Below are 27,099 nucleotides of genomic sequence, written 5' to 3' on the forward strand. Positions count from 1 at the left end.
ATAAATCCTTTATAAAAACACTCCTGTAGACAAAGAAGTAAGACTAAAGTTCCTCACGACATTTCCACAAATTTTAAGTTGGCATAAAGCAGAAGCTACAAGATAAATTACAATAAAATATCACAAGTTTCCAAGGAGAACTTTATACAACTTCAAGTGGTTTAATTATTTCAGGATTGAACAGTCTTAAAGAGAAATTAGAATTTACATTATAGTAGCATTAAATCAGAGCAAACCTAATGTCACTTAAGGTCCTAGGTGGTAGGTGTTCACTGGGCTTTAAACTCACTTCCATGTTTGAGAACTGCAATAGTAAAGTCCCGGGAGAAAAGCAGAAAGAAGAACACTCTCACTTTACCAACTGACTTACATCACAAGTAGGCTACCCAGCAGCCAGTCAGCTTCCACCCTGGCTCCCATTACAGCTTGTGACTTCTGGCCAGGCCCATGCACAGTATGCTAAAAACAGGGGTTCAGCAGTGACCAGAATGGGGTCTCTGCCCTCTTCTGGAGCCTGCACTGAAGGAAATTGGGGTTTTAGGAGTCAGATGGGGCTACATTCTGAATGGCAGGTGACCAACAGGCCACCCTTTTCTTCTGTGTCAGGCAGGGCTGGGCTCCGCTGAGGATACACAGGACAGGAAAAGGAGTTCCTCTCCACATTCCACAATGTGAAAAACTACAATTCTTTTCTTTTATTATTTATTTATTTATTTTTATTTTGGGGGGTGGGGTTGAGCAGTTTAAAACATCAAAGGCACAGAGGACGCACAGAGAAATAACTAGCTTAGTTAGTCCTTTTTGAGTGACTTCAAGGCTTGTGACCGAGTGTCCCAAGTTCAGGTTGATCACATCTGGTTTCATTTTTCTGGATTCTGGGAATTGGGAAGCAACAATCCATTTCCCAGACAATCACATCAACGTTGAAACAAATGACAGTTACCCTGAGAATGCTGACATTTAAAGAGTATTTCAACAGACAACCAAGTGACTCTTGACCGCGCCCTGTTCACTCCCTCAAGGCAGCCAGCAAACGAATCACCAAACACCCCATAAAAAAATGTAACAACATTTTACGTTAAGACAATGGCGAGAATTTGAGTCAAGTCGGAAAAGATGTGTGTTAACGACAGAAAGAGAGAGAAAAGCACTTCAAAGTCTTAAGTAAGAATAACCCCGATAGTTAAAGTTAAAACGTTTTCCAGTCACATGAGAATGAAGGAAACTCTAGATAAAGCAGAAATAAGCAACTTCTCCTTAAGGAGAAGATAGTCTAATTGTACACATAATTTACATTGGTCAGACTTTGTTTGATATTGGTACAAATTCAACTTTATACTGGTCACAAAATTTACTTGTTGGAGACCATCCAACACCTGTCAGTTGATCTTCCGAGAGTGAGAGAACACCTTTTGTACTTTAATGCACTTTTCTCCTCTTCATTCTCTAGAAGAAAGCAGAATGGCTAGAGATGGTAACAGCCAAAGGACTGTAACTAACTTCCAAACTAGAACTACCATCTGGCCTGATTTCTAAGAGGGAAATATATGACTTGGGGAAAAATCTTCAATAGTAAGTTGGGCATTTTCCTAAGAAGAAACAACTTTAAATTCAGCAGTGTTCTAGATTGGTAAGAAAAGATGGCCAATGCACTCTGGACTATACGGATTCTTATAGGCCCACTGGTACAAAGAGAATGTTCAGGAGTTGGGGAAGTGGTGAAGTAAAGAAAGCAGCTTTCGAGGCTAAGACTCGATCCTGAGTTGACCTTACTAAGTGTTGACCTTGAATGTCAGCTTGATTATTTTTACTCTGCATTCGTGGCAATTGAGTAACATAAAGTAACTGGTTGGCTTATTACAAACACCAAATGCTGCAAGTTCTAAAACTACCTAAGGTGTATTCTAGCGGATGGACATTAAACTGCAGTGAACCATCCATGTTAGCAGTAGGGGCAGTCACACCTCTACGGGGAAAGCCTTTTAGTGAGTATTGTGGCTCAGCACTGGGCTTCTCAACTCGGATACTAGAAGCACCTAGTCCAACTTGCCCTATAGGAAGAACAATTTAAAGCTGGGAACAGTTTAACTTATGCAAAATAACCTTAAAAGATGTTAGAGTTTTTTTAAAACCACGGCAGGAAACGACTGTTCTTCTAATACAGATATTTTAAAAAGAGAAATCTGATTAGGAAGTTCTTAAATGTCATTTCATTTTTCAAAAAACGGAGAGGGGGTTGGGGAGTTGATATTTTTGTGGTGACATATAACATAAAAAAATTAAGAAAGGCATATAGAAAATAAGTCTTCAAATAGTTGAGTAATCTTCTTCAGGCAATTTCTAAATAAATATAGACACAGCTACTGCTTGCTTTAAAGAAACAACAAACAAGCCCACATTTATTTCTCCACTGGGAAACAAACTACAGTATAAGACCATGCAGTGCTCCTTAGGCAGAAGCAGCTACAAGCGGCTCAGGGTTGCTGGAGGCACAGCTAAGGGACACACATTTCCTGGATCCAACAGAAGAGACCTGTGATGAGCTTGTGATAATGGTAGGGGACAAGGTCTTCCCCTCACCTTTATGGGTAGGACAGAAGCAGGGGAAAAATGAAGAGGTCAAAGAGGCCCTTGCTGGCTACAGCTGAGAACCAGACTCCTTGGTGGAGGGCTCTGAGCGTTCTCTGGAAACAGGGCAGGTCTGAGCACTGCTCGGGTCTCTGGTTCAGCTGAAGACACGAATGCCTTTCTTATTACCAGAACACTTAGCTGATCTTGTGTAAACAGCAGTAGAGGACCCCCTCTGCTTCCTTACAAAGGCTCTAACTAGTCGGAGGACTCCCTGAGAACTGGACTCCAAAGTATTGTATATGTACAGGACATTAACAAATACACAGCAGCACAACTGTCACCTCTCCACATTAGGGTCACACATCAGAACCTCTACTGAGCTGGACAAAGCCACCACTCAAGCTGAGTGTCCACACAACCGTGATAGCCAACCTTGGTTTAGGCATCTCTCAGGTACCTACAATTCCCCAAGTTCCAATAAATTCTGTTTTGAGGAAATCAATATTTATTTATTTAGTTAGTTAGTTAGTTTTATGTGCACTGGTGTTTTGCCTGCATGAGTGTCTGTATGAGGGTGTCAGATGCCCTGGAACTGGAGTTACAGACTGGGGGTCCTCTGGAAGAGCAGCCAAGGCTCTTAACCACTGAGCCAATTCTCCAACCCCTTGAGAAAAATCAATTTTATTTCAATTAATCTTATAAGCTAAATCAAAAGGTAGTTAAGAGGGCTCAAGTCTCCTGGCGAGTTGCTGTCATCATCCACGAGATGCCATTTAATGGCTAGTGAGCTAAATCACTCGCTCGGGCTGGTGATTTTGTGTTTGCAAGCAACAGAAGATGTACAACAGGCTATGGAAACCAAGCTGCACTGGACAGACAAGAAAGGTCCCATGGCAGTAACACTCAGCAGTTGGCAAGCACATGACCGCGGTATTACAGACTGGTAAGAGGCTGCCTGGAGCATATTTCAAAACAGGAAAGTAGTGGGGGATGCTTGGTGTTCAGTGGACAATACATTCACACTAAGTAAGTAAGGGTTAGACCAGTCCCTGGATCCTTAGTGAACTATAGAGGAGGGAGTACTTGAGAACTTAAGCCTTCCAGGGATCATGGTTAAAGCCTCTGAAATTCACAGGAGTCAACTAAATGAGAACTTAACACCAGAGCGGTAACTTCTCTACTGGCACCAGCACAGGCAGTGGTGATTCTCATGTTTAATATAGTAATCAGTGTCCTAAAAACCCCTCAAGTTTTTAAGGCACCGGTCTTATTAAACGATTGAGCTGCAGCACACTGTCTGGCCTTTTTTACAGTAAAGTACATGGACAAAAAAGCCCATGGAAGCACAGAGAAGGGGTACCCTGACAGACAGACGAGCCACAGGCCCTTCAAATGTTGAGGCTTTGAAGATACAGGGGACATGTAGGTTCCCATGGGAACTGCCTCAGGTATTTGTTAACAGTAAGAAGTGGCTCGTGACCTCACTGATGACATCTGCTGCTAGGCTTACACCTCTCCCACTGCTTGTTTGAGCATTGCTTACTGGGGCCAGGCATGGAAGGCATGGTTTTCCCATATAGTTCCTAGTTTTTGAACACAAGTACATGGACGCTACACCCCTGCATCAGTACTTCGTGGCTGGAAACCCTCCTTCCGAAGGCCACCCATGTCAAAGCGGGTAGAGACTTCACAGCGCACTAGTAATGTATCGTCCTTAATGAAGGTTCCCTGTCTTAAGGCTTCCAGGTGCATAAAGGTTACATAGCCAAAACCTTTGGGGTTCCGTGGGATTGTGGGTCGCTGAAAGGCAAGCAGTTCTGGTTTAGCGTCCATGACCTCTTCGTGGTTTTGCCTTATAACTGCTTCAGACTGGTCAAGAATTGTAAGGCGTATTGTACCCTGGAAGGGCCAGGGGAGGTGGCTGTCATATTCTCCTTGCATTGTGTGGACAAAAAGGGATATATAGTTTGCACAGCGCTGAGCTGTTGGTAACTGAAGGTGCAGGCGCATGCACAGCTTGTACCCAGGTCTGCCTGTGTAGAATCCAGGGCTATGGATGACAACAGGTCTTTCCTCTTCTTGGGATTTCAAGTGCATCCCAAAGTTGCCAATCTTCCAAATGTAGATCCCGTTACACTGCTGTGCTTCCATTTCGGCAACCTTGTCCTCCAGGGTCCGAATGGTCCGTTTGAGCTCGCCCACGTACATACTCTGAGTTTCCATTTTGGCAGTCAGCTCCCGGATCTGATGGTCCTGTCTTACTAGGCGACTCTCCAACTGTTTGATAGTTTCCTCATAATTTGGGTCCTCTGGACGACATCCCCGGGATGGAGAGGCGGCATCGCACGGACGCAAAGCAAGGTTAACATTATGAACAGCCTGGGCCAACAGTCTCATGTGCAACTGGGTATTCTCTTGCAAGTGTCGTGCCAAGTGATTCCTCTGCATCTGAAATGAAGAAGCACAAGCCGTAAGCTAGGGACGTCACCGAGGACGAGGAAAAGGACCAGGCCAGTCAGCAAGAGGTTGGAAAAGGAGCACCACAATTTCCCTCAAATTGTTCTCACTTCTCTGTTGTCTCCTGATCCAATGAAATACTCCTCTTATTTCATTGTGCCAACTGATGAACACTCTGAGCTGTCACTCTGATGATTCTCCCTCCTACCTGTCAAAGCAGCATCTACACCACCCCCCTTTCTTTGCTGACTCAGACAACAAACACCCAGGTCTCTTTTCCGCAAGCTCCTTCTTCCTCTAATGTTTCCCTCCTCAGATTACAGTGGATAGAATCTTTGCATTCGACAAACAAGGCAAACCTCTACGGGTCATGCTTCCCTTAGCCAATATCATTGTCTTCACTTTCGTTTAAACCACCCAAGCCTGCCTGTCAAGTCTTCAGCTCGCACTTATGGTGCTGACTTCTTGCTAACTGCCATAGTCACAGTATTCTAAGATCACCAAGTCCCAAATGCTCTATGATAATCATAATTATATTACAGAAACAGAAAATACAGGTGAGTAAAAAGAAAACAGGCTACCTACTATCTGTCTTTACTAATATTTTGATACACGTCACGTTTTCCCCCTATGTACACAATACAGAATTTCCTTGTAACATTTAAATATGAGTTACCATTCTATTTTAGTTTTTAAAACTGTGAGGTATGTATTAAAAGGAGAGTGGAGAAGCAAACATGTAATTGCAACCCCAGAGAGAACGAGACCAACACACATGGAGCTTTCGGACACGTCACAGGGTGACCCTCTTTTGAGGCTACCCTGGGGACAGGGGTGGGGCTTCCCGCTCATTGCATCACTTGTTCTGAATACTGTTTGCTTCTCTTTCCTATAACACCCACCCTGTAAATACCACTTTGCCCTCTCTTACTCTCCTGAAGTAGTGTTCCAAGCCACACGTGGGCCATCCCCACTCGAATGTGCCAGCACTGAGGAGACTCAATTCCATTGAAACACCATCTCTTTCTTTGTCAGTGTCCACCTGTGTTCCCTGCTTTTATTGAAGTCTTTCCCTCTGAGCCAGTGACTAAGGCTCCAGTCATTCTGGATGTCTCGCCTTTTCTCTGCCTATCTTTATCTACTTATTTCCTATTAGACTTCCCTGTTAATATGTCTGGGCTCCTACATCTCTCTCCCCTCACTTTCATGCTGCCCTTATTTTGGGGACTGTTAGTGAAACTCCGATACTCCCTTTCCTTATTCTACTTCAGTCGTCCATGTTATTGTTGGACTGAATAACAACAACAACAACAACAACAAAACAAAAAACCCAAAAACCAAAAAAACAAACAAAAAAACAAACAAAAAAAAAAGAAAACTGCAGAACAGTAACAACAAAAAATACTTTAATAAATCACCATACTCATTCTCCCTTGTCTTTTTTAAAAAAGATTTATTTGTTTGTTTTATTTATATGAGTCCACTGTCACTGTCTTTAGACACACCAGAAGTGAGCAATCGGATCCTGATACAGATGGTTGTGAGCCACCATGTGGTTGCTGGGAATTGAACTCATAACCTCTGGAAGAGCAGTCAGTGCTCATAACCGCTGAGCCATCTCTGCAGCCCTTTCCCTTGTCTTCTTGGATTTTTTTTTTTGTAAAATTTTATTTTTATTTTAAACTATCAGTGTGCATGTGTGTCTGTGTTTGGGAATGTACACGGAAATGCAGGTACGACAGAGGCCAGAGGATCCTCTGGGGCTAGAGTTCCAGGCCACTGTGAGGCACTGGCCACTGATAGAGGCAGGTGCTAGCAACTACGGAACCATGGTCCAGGGCTGCCCTGAACATTGTTCTTCCCACCTGTTAAGATTCAGTCCAGAGCTGTTAAAATGGCACAATGGATAATGCCACCATGACTGATAGCCCTTTGTTACCAGGGAATCACATGGTAGAAGGAGAAAGGCAACTCCTATAAGCTGTCCTTTGACCTCCACATGCATGCATGGGACACACAGACCTCCATACATACTGATGTACACTCATGCACACGTGAGCACACACACACACACACACACACACACACACACACACACACACGAGAAATGAAAAAAAAAAGACATTTAATTTAGACATGTTCATTCAGGCATGCTTAAATACTTTAGTCATTGCTAAGTATCTGTATGTAATAGTATCAATATTCATAGTAATTTACACCAACGGTGTTTATATAAATGTTTTATAAAAACTTAAAATTCGTTAGTATTCTTCAGTAGGCCATAGATCTGAGTATACATTTTAAAATTCATATTCTAGCATTCAAAGAAAACGTACCTTTTCATGACAGCCAAAAACACTGAATGTGCAAGGGATTGGAGCTGTTGGGCAGTCCAGATCATAATGATTAGGCATCTGAAAATCAAAAGGAAGGCTGAAAAATGTCTTCTCCTGCATATCATGTTCTAGATAATGTCAGTACATTTAAAAGTAAATTTAACTTATACTAAGCAAAACTATATATGGCTTCTTCACAATTCTGTGAGAAATTAAATATTAACATCTTACAATATTATCCCCTAATTTACTAAACTTCATTTCTTAAAATGGATTTGTTTCTACTGTAGGGAACTGGTGCCCTCTTGTGGCATTTTTCAAGAAAACACCCTGACAATTACTGCGGTAAACCCAAAGCCCTCTCTGTGGTCTCTACCATTTAATAAGGGATGAGTCATATATTCATTAAAACCACTGAATAGATCCATTACTTCTCATCTGACAACCTTCTACAAATCATCTTATCTCTGAAACCCTAGCATATTTTGGTTCTGCTGGGGAACTTGGTCATTATATGGTAGAGACACACACATCCTGGACTGGATACAGCACACCAGCCTCAGTCTCAATTCAAGTGAAGGTTTGGTCACAGGACTGTCCTAGTTGATTTAAGAGACATGTCACTAGTCAGCACAATCCACACTGCCAGATATTTGCTATTCTGCTGGAAAGGTTCAAAAGGACTGACCCTGAGCACAGACCATGGAGGCTTTTATTAAGTGTTTAACATCTCTAGAAAAAGAACCCCAGGATTTTCTACTCCTGTGTGTTTGTTTGTTTTGTTTTGTGGTCCACGATGCCAAGTGAAGTTGTCAGTACAATGAAGCCACACTGACAGGATGGGAACAGATTGTTCTGTCATTTTCTATCCTTTGAGCTGTCAAATCTAGAGTTGATCATCATGCCACACTCGCCTGGGCGGTCACAACGACTTTCCCAGCTCTGTGATCATCAATGCTTTCAGATTTGCCAGTGTAGCCATGTTTCATTATCATGGTTAGGAAGTGAACAATGAATGGCTTTGGAGCACAGCCAGAGGACCTGGTATCTGGCTCTCTTCTCGGCACTGCGGACGTTCTTTAGAGCATCTGCTAGGACATTCATATGCACCATGGGACTTTGATTCGAGGGCTCAAAGATATCTTCTTTCAGGTGAGACACATTAAAGGAGGCCATATTTTAAAAATGGTACCAAGGGAGCCAGGTATGATGGCATAGCCTTTAATCCTAGCACTCAGAGGCAGAGGCTGGTAGATTCCCATAAATTCAAGAACAGCCTGATCTACACAGTGAGTTCCAGGCAAGCTAAGGCTAAATGGAGAGACCCTGTTTCAAAACAACAACAACAACAACAACAGCAACAACAACAACAACAACCAACAACAACAACACAACAAAACAACAAAAACAAAAACAAAAACAAATCAACCAACCAAAGACAGAAAAGGTATCATGGGGTTGGACAGGCAGCTTGCTGGGAGAGTGCACTTGCCTAGCCTGTGTGAAGCTGGATGTAAAGCCCCAGCACAGAAAGGAAAAAGAAAAGAAAGGAAAAAAAAAAAAGAAAAGATAGGGTAGAGGAAGGAGAAGGAGCAAGGAGAGGAAGGACAGAAAGAGGGAAGGAAGAAGCCTGCCCAGAAAAAGTAGGCCCAAGTTTCACTAGAAATTGAGCCATAGAGAAAAGCACCGGGGTAGCTAGGGCGCAGGGTCGGCTGACACTCGCCAGCTACCCACAACACCCGCCACAGGATCTTAAGACTTCTGGTGAGTGGAACACAGCTTCTGCTCCAATCAAATTGCGCGCGGGACCTGAGACTGCATTAGTTAGGGAAACAGAAAACCGGCCTGAGTAGGGCCACAGGCCTCTTCCGGCCTGAACAGCACCGGGGTAGCTAGAGCGCAGGGTCGGCTGACACCCGCCAGCTACCCACGACCCCCGCCACAGGATTTTGAGACTGCTGGTGAGTGGAACACAGCTTCTCCTCCAATCTTTAAACACTGACAACGACAACAACTAACCCCAGAGATTACCAGATGGCGAAAGGTAAACGTAATAATCTTACTAACAGAAACCAAGACCACTCACCATCATCAGAACCCAACACTCCCACTTCGCCCAGTCCAGGGCACCCCAACACACCGGAAAAGCTAGACACGGATCTAAAAGCATATCTCCTGATGATGGTAGAGGACTTCAAGAAGGACTTTAATAACATACTTAGAGAAATACAAAGGAACACTGGTAAACAGGTAGAAGACAGTAAAGAGGAAGCACAAAAATCCCTTAAAGAATTGCAGGAGAACACTGCTAAAGAGTTACAAATCGTTAAAGAAAAACAGGATAACATAATCAAACAGGTAGAAGTCCTTAAAGAAAAACAGGAAAACACATCCAAACAGATGATGGAAATGAACAAAACCATACTAGACCTAAAAAGGGAAGTAGACACAATAAAGAAAACCCAAAATGAGGCAACACTGGAGATAGAAACCCTAGGAAAGAAATCTGGAACCATAGATACGAGCATCAGCAACAGAATACAAGAGATGGAAGAGAGAATCTCAGGTGCAGAAGATTCCATAGAGAACATCGGCACAACAATCAAGGAAAATGTAAAATGCAAAAAGATCCTAACTCAAAACATCCAAGAAATACAGGACACAATGAGAAGACCAAACCTACGGATAATAGGAGTGGATGAGAATGAAGATTTTCAACTCAAAGGACCAGCAAACATCTTCAACAAAATTATAGAAGAAAACTTCCCAAATCTAAAGAAAGAGATGCCCATGAACATACAAGAAGCCTACAGAACTCCAAATAGACTGGACCAGAAAAGAAATACCTCCCGACACATAATAATCAGAACAACAAATGCTCTAAATAAAGATAGAATACTAAAAGCAGTAAGAGAAAAAGGCCAAGTAACATATAAAGGCAAGCCTATCAGAATTACACCAGATTTTTCACCAGAGACTATGAAAGCCAGAAGATCCTGGACGGATGTTATACAGACACTAGAAGAACACAAATTCCAGCCCAGGCTACTATACCCAGCCAAACTCTCAATTAACATAGATGGAGAAACCAAAGTATTCCACGACAAAACCAAATTCACACATTATCTCTCCACGAATCCAGCCCTTCAAAGGATAATAACAGAAAAAAACCAATACAAGGACAGGAACCACGCCCTAGAAACAACAAGAAGGTAATCCCTCAACAAACCTAAAAGAAGACAGCCACAAGAACAGAATGCCAACTTTAACAACAAAAATAACAGGAAACAACAATTACTTTTCCTTAATATCTCTTAATATCAATGGACTCAACTCCCCGATAAAAAGACATAGACTAACAAACTGGCTACACAAACAAGACCCAACATTTTGCTGCTTACAGGAAACTCATCTCAGAGAAAAAGATAGACACTACCTCAGAATGAAAGGCTGGAAAACAATTTTCCAAGCAAATGGTATGAAGAAACAAGCTGGAGTAGCCATTCTAATATCTGAAATTGAGCCATAGTTGGGGGTCGAGATGGGGTTAATGGCACAGCAAGGATCAAAGTACAACTTTTCTGATGTTTCATTTATGGCTTCTGTCAGATACAGGGATACAGTCAAGTGGCAGGTCCTGCTGCTTCTTCCTACAAGTAAGATGGTCAGTGAGTTTCCTCACTTACAGACTTGTCTGGGCACACACAGATTAATATTCATCCGTTGTGGGTAAACTCCCTAAACATTAACAGATAGCAACTGGATGGAATTCTTTTTTGATTAATAATTCTAAGAGCCTTTTCTTTCCAATTACAATCACTGCCTTCGATGATGCTCACCATGGCTCGGGGATGCTACAGGTCCTGGAAGGCCTCTGCACACTCCAGGAGCCAGCCGAGCTACTGAGCAGATGAAGTTTCTCCTGCTTCCTTGTTCTCAGCCAGTCTCTGACAAGGAGGCCCTCATTTCAGTGTAGAAATACATTCCTCTCTAAGTCTGTTTTGTCTTCAAGTTGGGGTCTTTACCTTGAATATTTTGATCTTAAAATTATCTGTTTGGTTCAGGTTTTTTTGCTCATTTCTTTGTTTGTGCCAGGGATCACACAAGCCCTGGGCACACTAGGTCAATTCTCTACTCCCCTGAGTTCCAATGGAATCCTTTTTAGTGGGGCAGGGAGGAGAAGGGTCTCTCTGTGTAGTCCTGGAACTTATTATGTGGTCAAGGCTGGCCTTGAACTCAAAAGAGATCTACCTATCTCCTGAGTGCTGAGATTAAAGGCATATACCACCTGGCTTCCCAACCAAGGGAGTATATATTATTATAATATTTTGAACAGCAGATTACCTAGACATGTACTAATTTTACCTTATTAATTTAAATTGTCAATTTAAAAAACTTAGCAGTTGTTTAAGCACTTAAGGAAATGGTGATTTGCAAAAGAGATTCATTCCTACCTGTTCTCTGATGAGGATTGTACCACAGTATTCACAGATGATATTTGCCAGAGGACAGCTTTGATCATGGATCTAAGTTGTAAGAGGGAATTAAGAAATGTATGAGAAAATCTGAAAAAGTAAAAAGACTGATTTTTATAGATAGTCATTTTTTCACCATGAGCAAGTGAAGGAAGGGCCTTTGCTTATGTATGGTTAAAATGTGAGGCTTTTGCTAGTGAGACTCAGTCTTCAGAGGTCTTCAAAGAATGTGTCAGCGTACACAACAGAGTTAGCTCGGTCCTTGTTACCTCACAGCAGTACCCCTGGTTAGCACACAGTGCACTTGCTGATGTTGGGATTCTCCAAAGGCATCAGTTTTAGCAGCAGCACAACAAGTTAATTACAATTGTTTTCAGTGAGTTAGAGCAAAAGAACAAACAGGCTTTGGTGCCTGAGTTCTCAGAAGGGTGAGCCCCATTTTCTAGAACCCAGTAACGTTGGTCTACTTGATATGCTGAGAAATCGGTAACTTTCCTCACAAGTTCACCCACTGTGTTCAGGTTGAGAAAGGCACCAATTTGTTCCAATTATGAATGAGATTTTACATATTTAGTAGCAAGTTGGCTGAATTTTGACTATTTTATCAGCATACGAAATAGAAAACGCTCAATTTCCCGAGGAACAATTTAGAAGGATAAAATTTTAAGGAAATAACCGAGTGCAAGGATTTCGATGTCAGCCCAACCCAACACTGTTAGGATGAAACCGATTGGCCTCCTTCCATCCCAGGAGAATGAAAACCGCTCCACCAGCACGAGGCTGCCGGGGAACCATACTGTTCTATACTGAGGAGTGAACGGAGCACCGACTTGGCACCAGTGGAACACACTTTGCTGTATTTAATGAAGTCTTTCTTACAGATGCAAAAGCTCACACTCTTTGTGAAACAAGTCTGTGGAAATCTTACACAGCAATCACACTACTTGTTTGTCTATGACGAATCCTTCATTAAAGTTCAGACAGGGAAGTAAGCCAGCAGCTGCCTTTGCTGGCAGCTGTGTTCACCGTTTACTCTCAGTAACGAGTAAAATGCTTTGTAAGGCTATGCAAATACCAACTCCACACTTACGGACTGTGAGTGCCTTGAAACTGCATTCCTTTCTTAAAAGTTAGTTTTTAAAAACTGATAATATAAATTCATTTTTGTAGTTACATCCTTATGTACTGCTAACTCTTTCAAGTATGCACTTAAAAAGCAATGAACAGATTTAAATTAGCACATACCTCTTTCTCTTCATATGCCATGGACACAGCACAGTTTACACAAGAAACCTGCCTCCTGGGACAATCCTCAATAATGTGTGTATTAACCTGGCACTTTTGGAAAGGACGTTGGCACTGGGGACAATTCACTAGAGCAAATTCACAATGTACTTGATGATCCTGTATAAAGCATAATAATTGATTAGCATTTGAAAACCCTAAAAATTTTTTCTAAAGGTAATCTCTTCTAATAAAACATTTTTTTCTTTCAGAATTAGTTTTAACTGTCAAGTAGATATAACTTAAGTCATCTCAAGAACAAAATCTCACTTGAGGGACTGTCTTGACTATTAACTGATGTGGGAGGACCCAGCCCACTGAGGATGGCACCATTCCTTGGACAGGTGGTCCTGGGCTAGATAAGAAAGCTGGCTGAGCAAAGGCCTGTAAGCTAGCCAGCAGACTTCCTCAATAACAGGTTATGATCTGGAATTCTAAGTCAAGCAAACCCTTTCCTACCCTAAACTGCTTTCAGTCAGAGTAATCACAGCAACAGAAACCAAGTAAGAACAGGAACTGAAGCCCACGTTCTCTAGCCATACACAGTCTGAAGGTCTTAATGAAAATTTTCAATTAATTATTGTGGATGTCAAGTTTATCAAAAAGAATGTGAAGTGTCAAATTTATACTTCCAGTTAGGGAAGTTTTAGAAAGAAGTTAGATTTTAAACTGTGCTGAAAAGGTCACTCCCACAAAAAGGGTTGAAGAGATGGCTCAGTGACTAAAAGTGACTCTTGCTCTCCAAGAGGATCGGAATTTTGTTCTCAGCACCCACACTGGGCTGTTAACAACTGTCTGTAACTGCAGGGCTTCCAGTACCTCTTCTGGCCTCCACTGGCACTGCACACACGCAAACATGCACATAAGTGCACGTGCACACAAATGAACAAATCTTTTTTTTTTATAAAAGAGAAAGAGCTAAATAAGAGTAATGGACTTCAAATATGCCCTAAACATTTATTTCAAATAGAATATTATCCATATTTGATTTCTGGTTAAAAAAACAACAACAAAGAATTGATTTACCTTAATTAAAAAGAAAATTATCTCATTGCTTCAGTTAGTTTTAACTATATAAATATTTAGTGAATAGTACTATGTGCAGTTTAGAAACACAGAAAGTGTGAGGTTGTCATACTTCCTGCATAACACAGAAACAGAAAGAAACAAGATGCTGAGATGATGGCTAGAAGACATTTTTATTTAAAAAAAATTCAAAATTAGAGAAATAAAGTTATGGGAATAAAATATAATTCTTGCAATTAAGGAACTCTTCAACAGTTACACTGTAGATGGCCTGATCTGAAAGCTTACAAGAACACAAGACTTATTTTTATTGCTGGGACAAAGTTGAAACAGAAAAAAAATTTTTTTCCCTAAGTTTTTGCATTTAATGATGAAAAGATTGTTAGTATTTGGCAAGAACCTGTTAGCCAATTCCTATAGTCTACAAAACACAGGTAACAGAACAAAGGCTTTATGCTCTAGAGACGACATTGCGACAACAGCTAGAAAATACCCTTAATACCTCGAGATGTCTCAGTTCCATCTTTTGCAAACAGCCTTTATTTGGGCACTTTACCGTCAGGGAAAGAATCTCTCGCTTTGCAAAATTGTCAGGAAACAGTTGATTTTCCAGCAGTATTTCATTGTCAACTGGGCACTTGTGACCTGCATCCCTAAAAGAATTAGGGAACTTAGAGTTAGTAGCCTGAATCGTCCACATGGAAACTAGCTGGCTCTCCATCTGAAACAACAGAATGCATTACGTGGCACAGTAACACCAGAATGATGCGGACTATAGAGTGTAGCTGGCCTTTGCTACTCTGTAGGTTCTCCTTTTTTCCAACCTTTATCCCTGTTTTACCCCCTCTTACTAGATAGGAGAGAAAGGATAGGGAGGCGCAGAGAAAAATCTCTTGTGTACTGTATGGTTGCATCACTTGTTAATAAAAACCCTAGGACCAATAGGAAAGGGTAGAACTGAAGGTGGGCATCCACTAGGTAGAAAGGATTCTGGGATAGAGCCAAGCATGGGAGGACTGGCCCTGGAACATGGACGAGGTCAGAAGCATGGGAAGTGAGCAGAGGTAACAAGCCATGTGGCAGAACTTAGATTAGAATAAATGGGATATTAAGTTATGATCTAAACGGGGAACAGCCAAAGCTTATGGCTGAGGTATCTATAAATATATTTGAGTCACAGAGTCGTCATTCTGGGAACACGAGGACAGGAGGAAAAACTCAGGATTTTACAAAGTCAAGGTGAAGGAGAGGAAAGGGGGGGAGTGACCCCTGAATCTAATTTCTTTCCTTTTGTTTCTTCTTTGAGCACAACCATTAACAAACTGCAACCAATCCCCATGAACGACCAACCACCACCCGCTCTACCTCTCCCATATATCCTCTGAAAAAGTCCCCAGCGTGCCCAATGTCACACAATCGCAGAAAGTATCTGCAGTTGGCAAAAGCACGCCTCTGCTAGAGCAGGAGGCAAATCACAGTCAGCTGCTGTGGACAGTCCCAAGTCTCCCCCAAACCCCAGACCGGGGATTAAAGCAAAAGCACATTCCCATAATATTTCTGTGTGGCCAGGATTCTCACTAAAGTAAAGTTGATGAATTCATTTGTGAAATAAATATAAGCTAGCACCACGCTGCCTATCTGAGGAAGCCAACAGGTTGTAGATTGTGACATCGGCTCCAGTTAGACAATGCACAAAACATTGAATAAAATAGTTTGGTTGACATAAAAATGAAGTGAAGAAACATTCGTTCAACACTGCTTTTGCTGCTCCAACAGGACATGGCGTCTGCTCTCAAGCAGCACAGAACCAATCAAAGTGAAGTACAGAGATTTATCTTTCCAGGGCCTGCCTAAGACTATAGAATGCATGCCAGGGGTGGGATCTCTGTGCACTCAGGGCCAGCCTGGGCTACCCAGGGAGCTCCTGGACGACCCGGTCTACATATTCAGTCTGAAAACAGAAACATAATAAACCATCAGATTCTTTTAAAACACGGAAAGTCAGGAGCATATCTGTAAAACATCCACATCTAAGAGAAAGTAAGAACTTTATAAAGGAAGCCTACAGCTATCACCCATAGCTTTAAATAATCCAAGAAAATGAAATTAGACAAAGAGCTGTTTTGATTTCTTGAATGGCAGTGAATGATGCCTTTTTAGAAGCTGTTCTTAAGGGCACTGAGGTGGTAATACACAGCCACTTCTAACTTTGAAGAAAACGGGGCAATAAAGCCTCAGACATCCTTTTGTGGAATTTGTCTCTTTCATATCACTGTCCTACAACTTCCGAAATCTTTTGCTACAAAGACTTCTAAAGTAACCAGCCACTTTCCTGGACACTCGGTAAAACAGTGCACAGTTCTACCTATAAGAAATCAGCATGTCACATGTGCTATCATTTTCACCTAATTTAAAAAACATATACAGGAGGATGAGCCTAAAGCCTGATCTGCCCCAGGAGACACCAAGACCTCACATGCTGGACTGAAGTGAACACATAGCAGGACACAACCAATGGCCTAACAGGGAGAGGACATTCTGCCACAATAAAGGATTATCTGGCCTCAAATATTAACAGTGCCATGGCTGGAAAACAAACACACAAATAAATAACCCTATCTCCTAAAGCTCTTACTAATTTAATGGGAATACATTTCTCCTTAACTGAAGAGATGTGTTGCTCCCCTATATTTAATTCAAGCTCCAGGTATGGATATGGTCACCTGAATTTCAGGTACAGAAATTGAGAGATAAAAATGTATAGACCACCGAGCAGCCCAAGATGGCCTTAGCCTACTTAGGGATCATTTCACTTTGTTTTCTAATGCAGCAATGCTCGAAGCAGAGGTTGGAGATGTGATTGGCACTACACGAGGGCTCTGACCTCCTCAGTGGATTAATCCATTTGTGGATCACAGACTGTTGGTCAGTGTGGAGGTAACAGAGCCTAGGAGGTGAGACCTAGTTGACCCAAAGGACGATCTTTTTCTCTTGTATAGTTTAATCCACTTAAAACAGTCACTTAGTAAGCGCCTACTGTGGGGAAGGGGCTGATCTTGTAACTAGAGAAAACCAATATAACAACCTAAGGATCTACTTTCCAGTTGTACAGGCAAACAAAACACATTGATTACAAGGTATCTAAGGGCAAAAGTGCCAGGGGGAACATGAGAAAAGTATAATGTGGTAAGGAAGATGTGGTGTGCTGGAAGGCAGGTAGGGTTGTGACTTGCCATGGTACAGAGTAGCCAGGACACCTATCAGTGTGTTCCAGCTCACAAGGTAGCCCTGTGCCCAACGTGTACAATGGGCAGCACGAAGAAAGGGATGGAAGGAGCATGAGCCCTGGGAGAGGGCAGAAAATGAAACGCATGGATTTTACTCTCAGATAATCCATGAAGGCTGTTCTGAGCCAAGGAGATGACATTTGCCTTGTACACCAGGGCCAATCTGGCTTCTGTAATGCGACTGGAAGAGGGCAAGGCTAGGAGGAGGGAGGCCTGTGAGAGCTGATGTCAGGCAGCACACTAATGTATGGCTGGGTGAGGAGGGTGAGGTCGTAGCAGAAAAAAGGGATTAGATTATGGAAATGCTGGTCATTTTACAGTTTCTCACAGACAGGAGGCAACAGAATTTACCACATCTAATAAAAGAATATATAATCGCTCACAGAATCAGCATTCCTCATCTGGTTGGGCTTCTCAGAGAGTGGTTCTCAACCTCCCTAATGCTGAGACTCTTTAATACAGTCAGTTCCTTGTGTTCTGGTGACCCCCGTGCCCACAAAATTACTTCTGGTGCTACTTCAAAACTGTAATTTTGCTATTGTTATGAACTATAATGTAAATATCTGACATGCAGAATATCTGATCTGCAACCCCTCTGAAAGGGTTGTCTGGCTTCCAAAGGGGTTGCAATCATATAGGCTGAGAACCACTGCACCAGTAGCCGAGTTTAAGGCAAATTAGAAATATTACTTTCATGAAACATAGAATCCTCTCCTAGTCTGCAATAGAACTGCTTGAGGCAGAAGTCGCTATGTACTTTGCAGTTTTCCTGGAGGCTGGGTGGGAAGACACAGAAGCCTCAGTTCATACCGGTAGTACAAACTGGGATAGGACCCCAACTGCCTCAGGTTTCTGTCCATTCTGCTGTGTTCCTGACCAGTGTTTTCTGTCTGCCTATTCTTGGGATGGCCTGTTTCTAACATGCTCTTTACATTTGGTTGCTGTAGGGCACCATGCTTTCTTAAAATCAAATACCTTATGGATTTGATGATGCAGGCTTTGCAGAACCTGTGGCCACATGGTGTTTGCACTGCTTCCCGTAAAGCCATCAAGCAGATGGGGCACTCATACTTGCTCTCCAGAGGTGGGTCAAACTCCACATCGTAGCCCTGGATCTCCTCCATGAAGGAGCTGGAGAGGTTCCCGGTGTTGGCACTCACGCTGTCATCTTTCACTGCAGCGCTGCAGGAGGCGGCCATGGCAGCGCAGCAGTCACTGGACGACTGGCTGGACCCGCAGCTGTTCTCACAGTTTAAGAGACTCATAGTAGCTTTGTTGTCAGTCGATCTTCAAACACAGCAACAAGAAAAACAATGACAAAACGCTTTAGCATGCAAATATACCGTTTAATATAGCCACCTCATAGTTCACCATCATGTTTCAATGTTATTTACAAAATAGCTTTAAGTGTTTTGAGCTTTATTGCATGACTACAACTTCATGGTAAATTATCTCTTTCCCTCCTTCAAGATGTTTATGAATCACCTATGCAGACTACAAAGATGACTACGTAGATCCTTCAAGGAAAGTTTGTGGTCTATTGCAGCAACAGAAGGTTGAACAGTGAAGCACTTCAAATATAATACCTTCCTCTGTCATCGGTTTACAGGGACTGAGATTACTGTCCTGCCCAGCCCTTAGCCAAAGATTTTCCACACAACAGTCGATGTTTACTAGACATCTACTGAGATGTGGCTGCAAGCTGAGCCTTTAGCTGCTGAGCTACCTCTCCAGCCCTGAGCCAGTTCTTTATATCACTGAAGGTCCTTTAGGGGCTCTGAACTGAAGGGACCGGTACAGACGGCAGGGAGCCAAGTGACCACACACCAGTCAGTTGTGGGAATGTGACCCGGGCAACTAGCTGGAACCACTGGCAACTTACTTTTTCTGTATCTAAAATGCCATGTGGATTTCTAAATGCCCAGTCAGGTGATTTCTATTCTATAGAAAGAGCGGAATTTAAAAGTGTACGCTTGTCTCCCTCTGCCTTCAGCCAGGTCAGATGTTGTATTACTAATGACTGGAAAAACATGTGAGGTCTCTTTGCCTATGGAAAGCCAGGGGCAGATGGATGCCTTCAAATTCTAAACTGCTATCTTACATACGTGACCAACCATGTCTTTAGCTTAGCTAATTATCTTTGAGGAAAATCCCTAACATAAACTCTAATTCTTGAAGCAGAATTCAAACCTCTAGTCAATATGGCAGACAATTACCTCCATGCCTGTCTATACAAAAATTCTTTCTTCCACTATGCCAAATGGAGGATTAAACAGCAGCTACCAGATCCCTGAGATGGCTCAGTGGGTAAAGATGCTTGCCTCGAAACCTGACCACCTGAGTTCAATCCCTGGAACCCACAAGTTGTCCTCGGACCTCCATACATATGACATCTACCCCCCTCTCACCCAGCAATACATAAATGTATTAAATAACAAAACCCCCTAACAATAATAATAAAAAGAAAGAAATTCTTAGTTGGGTCTAGTGGGGACAGGTCTATTATCCCAACTTCTAGGGAACCTGAGCCAGGGGAACAGAGAATTCTAGACAAGCCTAGACAACATAGTGAGACCCTGCTTCAAAACAGTCAAAAGGAGGCTAGTGAAACGGCCCAGAGGTAGGCCTCGCCTGCAATGTGAGGCTCTAGGTTCAATCTCCTGAACTGGAAATAAAGATGGGTGCTCATGGCTCTCCACCACTAACAACGTACACCTTCCTATAAGCTGCAAGTCTTTCGATCCCTATCTGATAGGCACCTACAAAGAAGCAGAAGGGGCTGAAGGTTGGCTCAGTGGTTAAGAGCTCCTGCTCTTCCAGGAGACCTGAGTTTCATACCTTCATCCATGTTGGGTGGCTAACAGCCACTTGTGACTCTGACTCAAAGGGAACTGGCATTTATAAGCACCTGAACTCACATGTATGTAAACACACATACAAATAATTAAAAATAAAATAAATCTTAAACAAACAAACAAACAAAACCACAAAACCAAAGCCTAAAGGTGGCAGTGCTCTGGCTGCATGGGCAGTACTGTGGCGCAGCACAGAGCTCAGGCTAGGCTGGACAGCCTGGTAGGCCTTTCTCAGTCACTTGGTCAGTACTTGGACAGAGTGCATAATCCTTTTCTGCGTTAGTTTCCTCTCTTGTTCCACCTGAGAGTTCCTGCAAGGATTACATATGTTAATAGGCACTCAGCACTGAGAGCTGTACCTGACAATCAGAACAAGTTATTATTTTCAGACATTTTACCCAGTACAGTTCTCACTTAGCAGAGTGAAAACCATGGAGCTTAAAACATGCCAGAGGTCATCAGCACAGTAACAGAGTTCCATCAAACCCAAAGTCTACCTGACCGCAGAGCCTAGGCACCTAGGCACCACATTGTGTGTATCTGGGTTTTGACAAAAAAAAAAAAAAATCTAAGATTTATTTCTTTTAAATGTTGTCCAGCATTATTATATTGAGTTGATATAACTCCAATGACTCACCAGTGATTTCACACTATTTTAACTTTATTTTTGATGTAAGTTTTAAAAGTTGAAATTATCTCCCAAAGCCTTGCCATTTCTAATGTGAGCTTCTAGGAAAGGCTGCTTCACACTCGGGGACAGGAAGGAATGAGAGACCGTGACATACAGCAGAACTGGGCATTGCATGGGCATACACTCATCCAAAGACTTGAGTGTAGAATCCTCTTTACTGCCTTCATATCTGAGGACAAAATAGAGTTATGCCATAGAGTTATGGATTATATCCTTTGTTATGTTCCTTTTCATGCACACTCTTGTATCTGTTTCCTTACCCATGGTTTCTAGTCATAGACACAGAATTGCTGGGTGAAAGGGCATGTAAATTCTAAAGATTTCTGATACATGATGTTGCTTAGCCAATGTATATCAAAGACTTTCTAATCTTCACTCCCACAGTGCATATATAAGAATGTCCATTTAATATAACTTTGATAACAATACAGTTAAACTCTTAACTTTGTAACTATTTTGTTTTGCTTAGTAAAGCTACTTCTGAGACATTTACATTTGTAACTAAGCTGCACAGCACATATTCATATGTGTTGGCCATATGACAGCATGAATGAACTTTCTGTCTTCCTTTCCTGCCAAATGGTTAATTTAAAATTCAGCTTACAGACAGTCTCTATACTGCTTTCTTGCTGTTCAGGTCAAGATTTGACTGTCATCTGATTTAAAGAGAACTTTTATGAACCACATATTTCTAGGAAAACATGCCTAACAGCAACAATTTCCACTGAAGGAGTGCACTTACCCTCTCCTTCCCCAACAGGGTTTCTCTGTGCAGTCCTAGCTGTCCTGGAACTCATTCTGTACACCAGGCTAGCCTCAAACTCAGAGAGATCCACTTGCTTCTGCCTCCAGTGCTGGGATTAAAGGCGTGAGCTACCATACCGGGCTGTAAGTGCACTCTGAAAAAACATAGACAAGCAGGAGGCAGTGGTGGCTCACAAGTTTAATCCCAGCACTGGAGAGACAGAGGCAGTCAAATTTCTGAGTTTGAGGTCAGCCTGGTCTATAGAGAGGTTCCAGGACAGCCAGGGCTACACAGAGAAACCCTGTCTCAAAAACAAACAAAGCCAACCCAAAACCTATACAAGCATTCATGGACCAAGGAGTGGCAAGATCACAGGAAGGTGTGACGGGGACCGCTGTCTTCTGGGACTCACACGCCTACTGTATTCTTAGCTCTCTCAGTAGCTATCATTACCTGCTCAGGATCCCTCCTTGGGAGCTGCTGAGACACCCCAGCAGCTAAGAACAACTGTAGCTCTTCCAGAAGACCCAAGTTTCCATGAAAGCATCCATGTCAGAAGGCTTATTACCAACTATCCCTTCAGCTCCAAGGGATCTGACACCTTCTGGTTTTCGTGGGCTACACTCATGAGGCATACACACACACACACACACACACACACACACACACACACCCCTACACAAATAAACATAAATAAATCAATTGAAAGGATAAAGATTCTCTCCTTAATACTGCCAAGTTGGGGAACATCTTCAGGGGTTGGGGAAGAGCTCACTAAGTCCCGCCTTTCTCTGAGGTCTTATTGGCTGTCTTCATTAACGAGAAGAAGGAGGACTGAGCGGACACAGTTACAGAGGTAAGGACATAAGGTAAGAACAGTGTGTGTAGAAACATTATGCTCTGGGGAGTCCCTTTATGAGATGCTACAAAATTGGGATCCAAAGTCACTAAAATAAGTTCATATGTTTTGGTATAAATATTTCTCACAGCTTTTTAAAAAAGAGCTTGTTTAGGTGGCTCTCTCCATGAACAGAAGGGGCAGAATGAAATTCAAGTCTTTCTTTAATCTGGTCCTTCATGACTGCAGTTGTTTGCCCCTTACAATCTAGTAAGGCAGGCTTTAACGAAACGCCGTGGAGGTAACCGTTACCAACCTATCTCAACTACACAGTGCATTAAAAAGAAAATCAGCCTTGTCAGAAGCCTTGGCTTCTATCTACAGATCTCTATCTAGGTAGAGTTTATAATTCAGAGACAATGCTGTCAAATGCCCTGCCTACACATTCTAAGTCAGCTGGAGTGCATATATAAATAACATATAACTCATAAATCAAAACTATGTAGGAGAAAATACAATACTGACAAGTTACCTTTAATTCTTTACTATAACGGGCTCACTAGATGGGGCCCACCGATCGTCCTGTGACCTCCATAGGCAAGCCTATGGAAGAAGGCCTACACACACACACACACACACACACACACACACACTAAATAATTATGTAATAATAATAATAATAATAAAGAAACCCAAACTTTACTAACAGCAACTATTTACCAAATACTTAAAAATCCATTCTTAAAATACAAAGACCCGAAAATGTGTTACAATGGTTAAGAAATAATACAAACATTCGATTGATGTAATTTACCTTTGAACTCAAATTCAAGGATCTTTTCCTTACTCAGAGATTGTTTGCTTCTCTAAAACCCAAGAATTTGGACCCTCTCTTATACAAGTCAAGTGACCAAAATCGACGAGGAGCAGATATCAAGAAAAACAGGGCTATAATACTGAAATAGTATATACAGGGCATCAAGGCTGAAACGCAAATATGATTCTTGTATCCATCATGTGGCTAAGCCACTGGTTCAAACACTTTCCTCGAGTCACATGACACCTCTTTACCCTCCACCTCAAAAACCAAAGAGAGCTCTCCCCACCCCGGCATCCTCAAAGGAGGTATAAAATGCCAGCAGCTCAAGTCTCAAAGCCTATATATACTTCGGCTGTGACAAGTTGTTCTCGTTTCTAGACGTGTGTCGCAGGCTAGCCGACTACTCTCAGAAAACAAGCAAATCCTATACATCCAAGCGGTAGGTGCTTTCTGTTCACACACAAAGACAATCTAAGTCTCATCCGGAGTTCCCCTGAAGCCAAATACTAGGAACAGCTTTAGCAACACGGCGTCTGGAACAATCCAGAGAGCGCAGGGGTGGGGAGGTCACTGGTGTCAGCGTACTTTTTTTTTTTTTTTTTTTAAACTTGCTGCTTAGGTTAGAACCGCTCTCGAATTTAAAAGGGCACACAAAAAGTTTTCCCCCTGCACTCTGGGAGTTTGAAGGGATTTTTTCTTTTCTTTTCTTTTTAATTTAAGCTGGAAGGGACGGGAAAACCCAGCAGGCGATTTCCTTCCCCGGAAAGGGGAAAACACCAGGTGAGGAAGAGAAGGGCTGGGGAGAGGGATGCCGTGCCGGAAGGCGACAGAAACGCCAGGAGAGGCTCCTAAACCAGGGGCGGGTTCAGGACCTGTGGGGCTAGAGCAGGGGAGACCCGCAGTCCCGGGGAGGGCACGGAGGGCGCCTCCGGCTCGTGGGAGGACTGCGGGCGCATCCTGTACCTGTCAGGCGACAGGGACAGAGGTGGCTTTGTGCTGAGACAGGGGGTCCCAGGGCTACCCAGACGAGAGGGGACAGGGGGCGGAGTTCCGGACCCAAGGGAGGACGTGGGGATGGCCAGTCCTGTCTGTGGGAAGCGAGGGCTCGCGGCGACAGGTCCCTGTTCCGTGGGGAACCGGGGGCGACTCTCCCGGGCCCGCGGCCGCCGGAACTCTAGTTCGAAGCCTCTCACTCACCGATCGTATACGCTGCGACTTCACAACCAACTGGGAAGGCTCCCCCGGGCTGCGCCGCGTCGCCTACATACACGGCATTCCGAGACCAAGTGGCTCCGACGCCAAACTCCCGGTTCGTGGGCCGCGGCTGCTGCGTCCGCCGACGGCCGGAGCCTCAGCCCCAGCCGCGGCCGCCGCTGCTTCCGCCTTCTCAGCTCCCCAGGAGCAGCAAGGGGAGGGGAGTGCGCCCCGTGACAAAGAGGCCCCGCGGGAGAGGCCGCCCCCTGTCTGTGGTCCTCCACGCTGCAGCGGTCAAGCCCTACCCCGCCCTTCCTCGCAAAGAAGTTTTCTCAATAGGCAGAACCTTACATTAATCACGTAGCCCTTCCTCGCACCAGTGCAAAAGAGTCGTCTCATGCATGAAACATTTCTTCACAATTGCTGCCATCTGCACGAGCCCATTCTCCAACATTGTCACGGGAGAGCTATTTTGAGTTGTCAGTTTAACTGGATGCAAATATCTACGGATTGTAACTGGCACACTGCAACAGATGCCCAAAAGATTTTCACCCTCATCTGAAAATTTGACTCATCTTCTCCATCTGACATGAAAGATATTACTATGTATTAAGGCTGTTAGGTAAGGTAAAAAAATACATGTAAATAAGTTATTTAAAGTCATCTAGGACATAATATGTGCAATAAATACCAATAATACCTACATACCCATCTTTTGCTGACATCTTAGTAGAAGGATTCTTTCCAACATAAGAATCAAGTACAACTCAAACTCAATTCCTCCTCTATCCCCTTTAAAAAGTGCCTTGAAATGTTTAAGGCATGAAGAGTTTAAAAAGCTACACCCAGGCTTCTGTGTGTTCATCATGCAGTTTAAGAAGTAGAAGGAAGCAAGTTGAATTGCAATACTCTGTGTATCCTTCTCTGTTAGCTGTCCCCTCCACTTATATAAGTAAACTCCTGAGATATGCAAAAAAGGGTCATCTTACAAAATCAGTGGTGGGTAAAGGGCCAGTGAGATGTCTCAGCGGGTAAAGAAACTGAGCGGGCACTCCAGAACCTACATTGTAGAAGAGAACCTATTGCCAAAACAAGTGCACACAATGCCATGCACATAATGCACATGTGTACAAGCACACATACACACACACACACACACACACACACACACACACACACACACACTACAAAAAAAAAAAAGAGACACAGAGAAAAGAAAAGGCAGGGCATTGGATTTCCTTCATTTATTAGTGTGACCTCTGGAGCAAGTTAGTCACGCGACAGACATTACAAGCTTCCACTTCCTAAATCATAGAACAGGTTTACATCATGGGTGGCACCTTGCACACTGTTGTCAAGGTAAACTAATAAAAAAATTGATGTGGGAGAACATAGCAAGAGGCTTTCAAAAAGATCAGGTGTTCTGTGTTTATTTCTTTTTGGTTTTGTTTGTTTGTTTGTTTGGTTGGTTGGTTTTTCACGACAGGGTTTCTCTGTGTAGCCCTGGCTGTCCTGGAACTCACTTTGTAGACCAGGCTGGCCCTGCCTCCCAAGTTCTGGGATTAAAGGCGTGCGCCACCACGCCCGGCTCTATGTTTACTTCTTTAAACTGTTTTTCTGAGTGTTCTTGGGGGACCTCATCCTAATTCTGCAAGTCCTATACACACCCTACTACTTTTTGTATAATAGAGAGTCTTGGGCATAGGGAACGTATACATCTCTGTTTGCTTGCAGTCAAGCAGGGCCATGAGAAAGTCAGGACTCATGAGCTGTGATGGAGAAGGACTCCTGTCATCTGATTCCATCCACGCTGCTGCCTATGTTTAATGACCATGTCAGTTCCTTTTGTAAAGCCGTAACCAAAATATGTGACAGGAGGAACTTAAGGAAGAAAACAATTAGCTCCCAGTTTCAGACGTATAAATCCACAGCAAAGAGTGCACAGCAGAGCAGAGGGTTAACAGCTCACAGGACAGAAGCCAGGAAGCAGAGGGTGGGGGAGGGAGGGAGGGGGAGAGGAAAAGGCCAGAGCAAGACACTGAAGCTTCCCCATACTCACTACCGACCTTCTCAGTCCAGGCCCCACCTTTCAGAGTGTTGTCCTTTCCCAGCACTCAACTGATGCTCTAACTAATGGCATCTTTACCAACCTAAGTATTTCTCAATCAAGTTGATAGTCAAGATTAACCATTACAACCCTGGAGACCCAGGAGAAAGAAGCTTTCGGAAGGAAGAGGTAAGTTCTTGCGTCACGAGGAGGGGAGGAATCACCTTGGAAAGTCAGCCTCTACTTTGGAAAAGATGAGCAGGAAAGAAGTGTTTTTGTCTTAAGCCAATGAGATGGTATAGTTGCATTTGGAAGTGCAATCCCACCCATTTTTTAGACACATTTCCTTCTTAGCCTCTCTTCTGATAAGACCAATCAGAATACTAAAGTTGCACTTCTGGCTCTGCTCCTCAGCAAAACTGGATCCCGATCAGGTGTCCTCATCTATAACATTAGAATGAAATCTACCTTGT

At 43.0% G+C, this 27,099-nt stretch overlaps 1 protein-coding gene and 1 long non-coding RNA gene across 2 annotated transcripts in view; one reads left to right on the forward strand and one right to left on the reverse strand.

Moving 5' to 3' along the window:
- Positions 1-18,445, forward strand: part of LOC110290133 (uncharacterized) — a 36,907-nt gene extending 18,462 nt beyond the window's left edge. The window contains exons 2-3 of the long non-coding RNA XR_003835969.1: positions 16,980-17,103; positions 18,384-18,445. This is a non-coding gene — a long non-coding RNA (uncharacterized LOC110290133). The remainder of the gene's footprint in view (positions 1-16,979; positions 17,104-18,383) is intronic.
- Positions 685-24,759, reverse strand: Traf6 (TNF receptor associated factor 6). Its single transcript, XM_021156616.2, has 7 exons — positions 24,583-24,759; positions 18,412-18,723; positions 14,652-14,802; positions 13,085-13,243; positions 11,819-11,890; positions 7,365-7,442; positions 685-5,019 (listed from the first exon to the last, which is right to left on the reverse strand). The coding sequence occupies exons 2-7, from the start codon at positions 18,699-18,701 to the stop codon at positions 4,183-4,185; spliced, it is 1,587 nt and encodes a 528-aa protein (XP_021012275.1). The 5' UTR covers positions 18,702-18,723; positions 24,583-24,759; the 3' UTR covers positions 685-4,182.
- Between the last annotated feature and the right edge of the window lie 2,340 nt (positions 24,760-27,099).

This window comes from Mus caroli, unplaced genomic scaffold (assembly GCF_978045245.1).
Source record: "Mus caroli unplaced genomic scaffold, Mus_caroli_1 scaffold_2, whole genome shotgun sequence".
Lineage (NCBI taxonomy): Eukaryota > Metazoa > Chordata > Mammalia > Rodentia > Muridae > Mus > Mus caroli.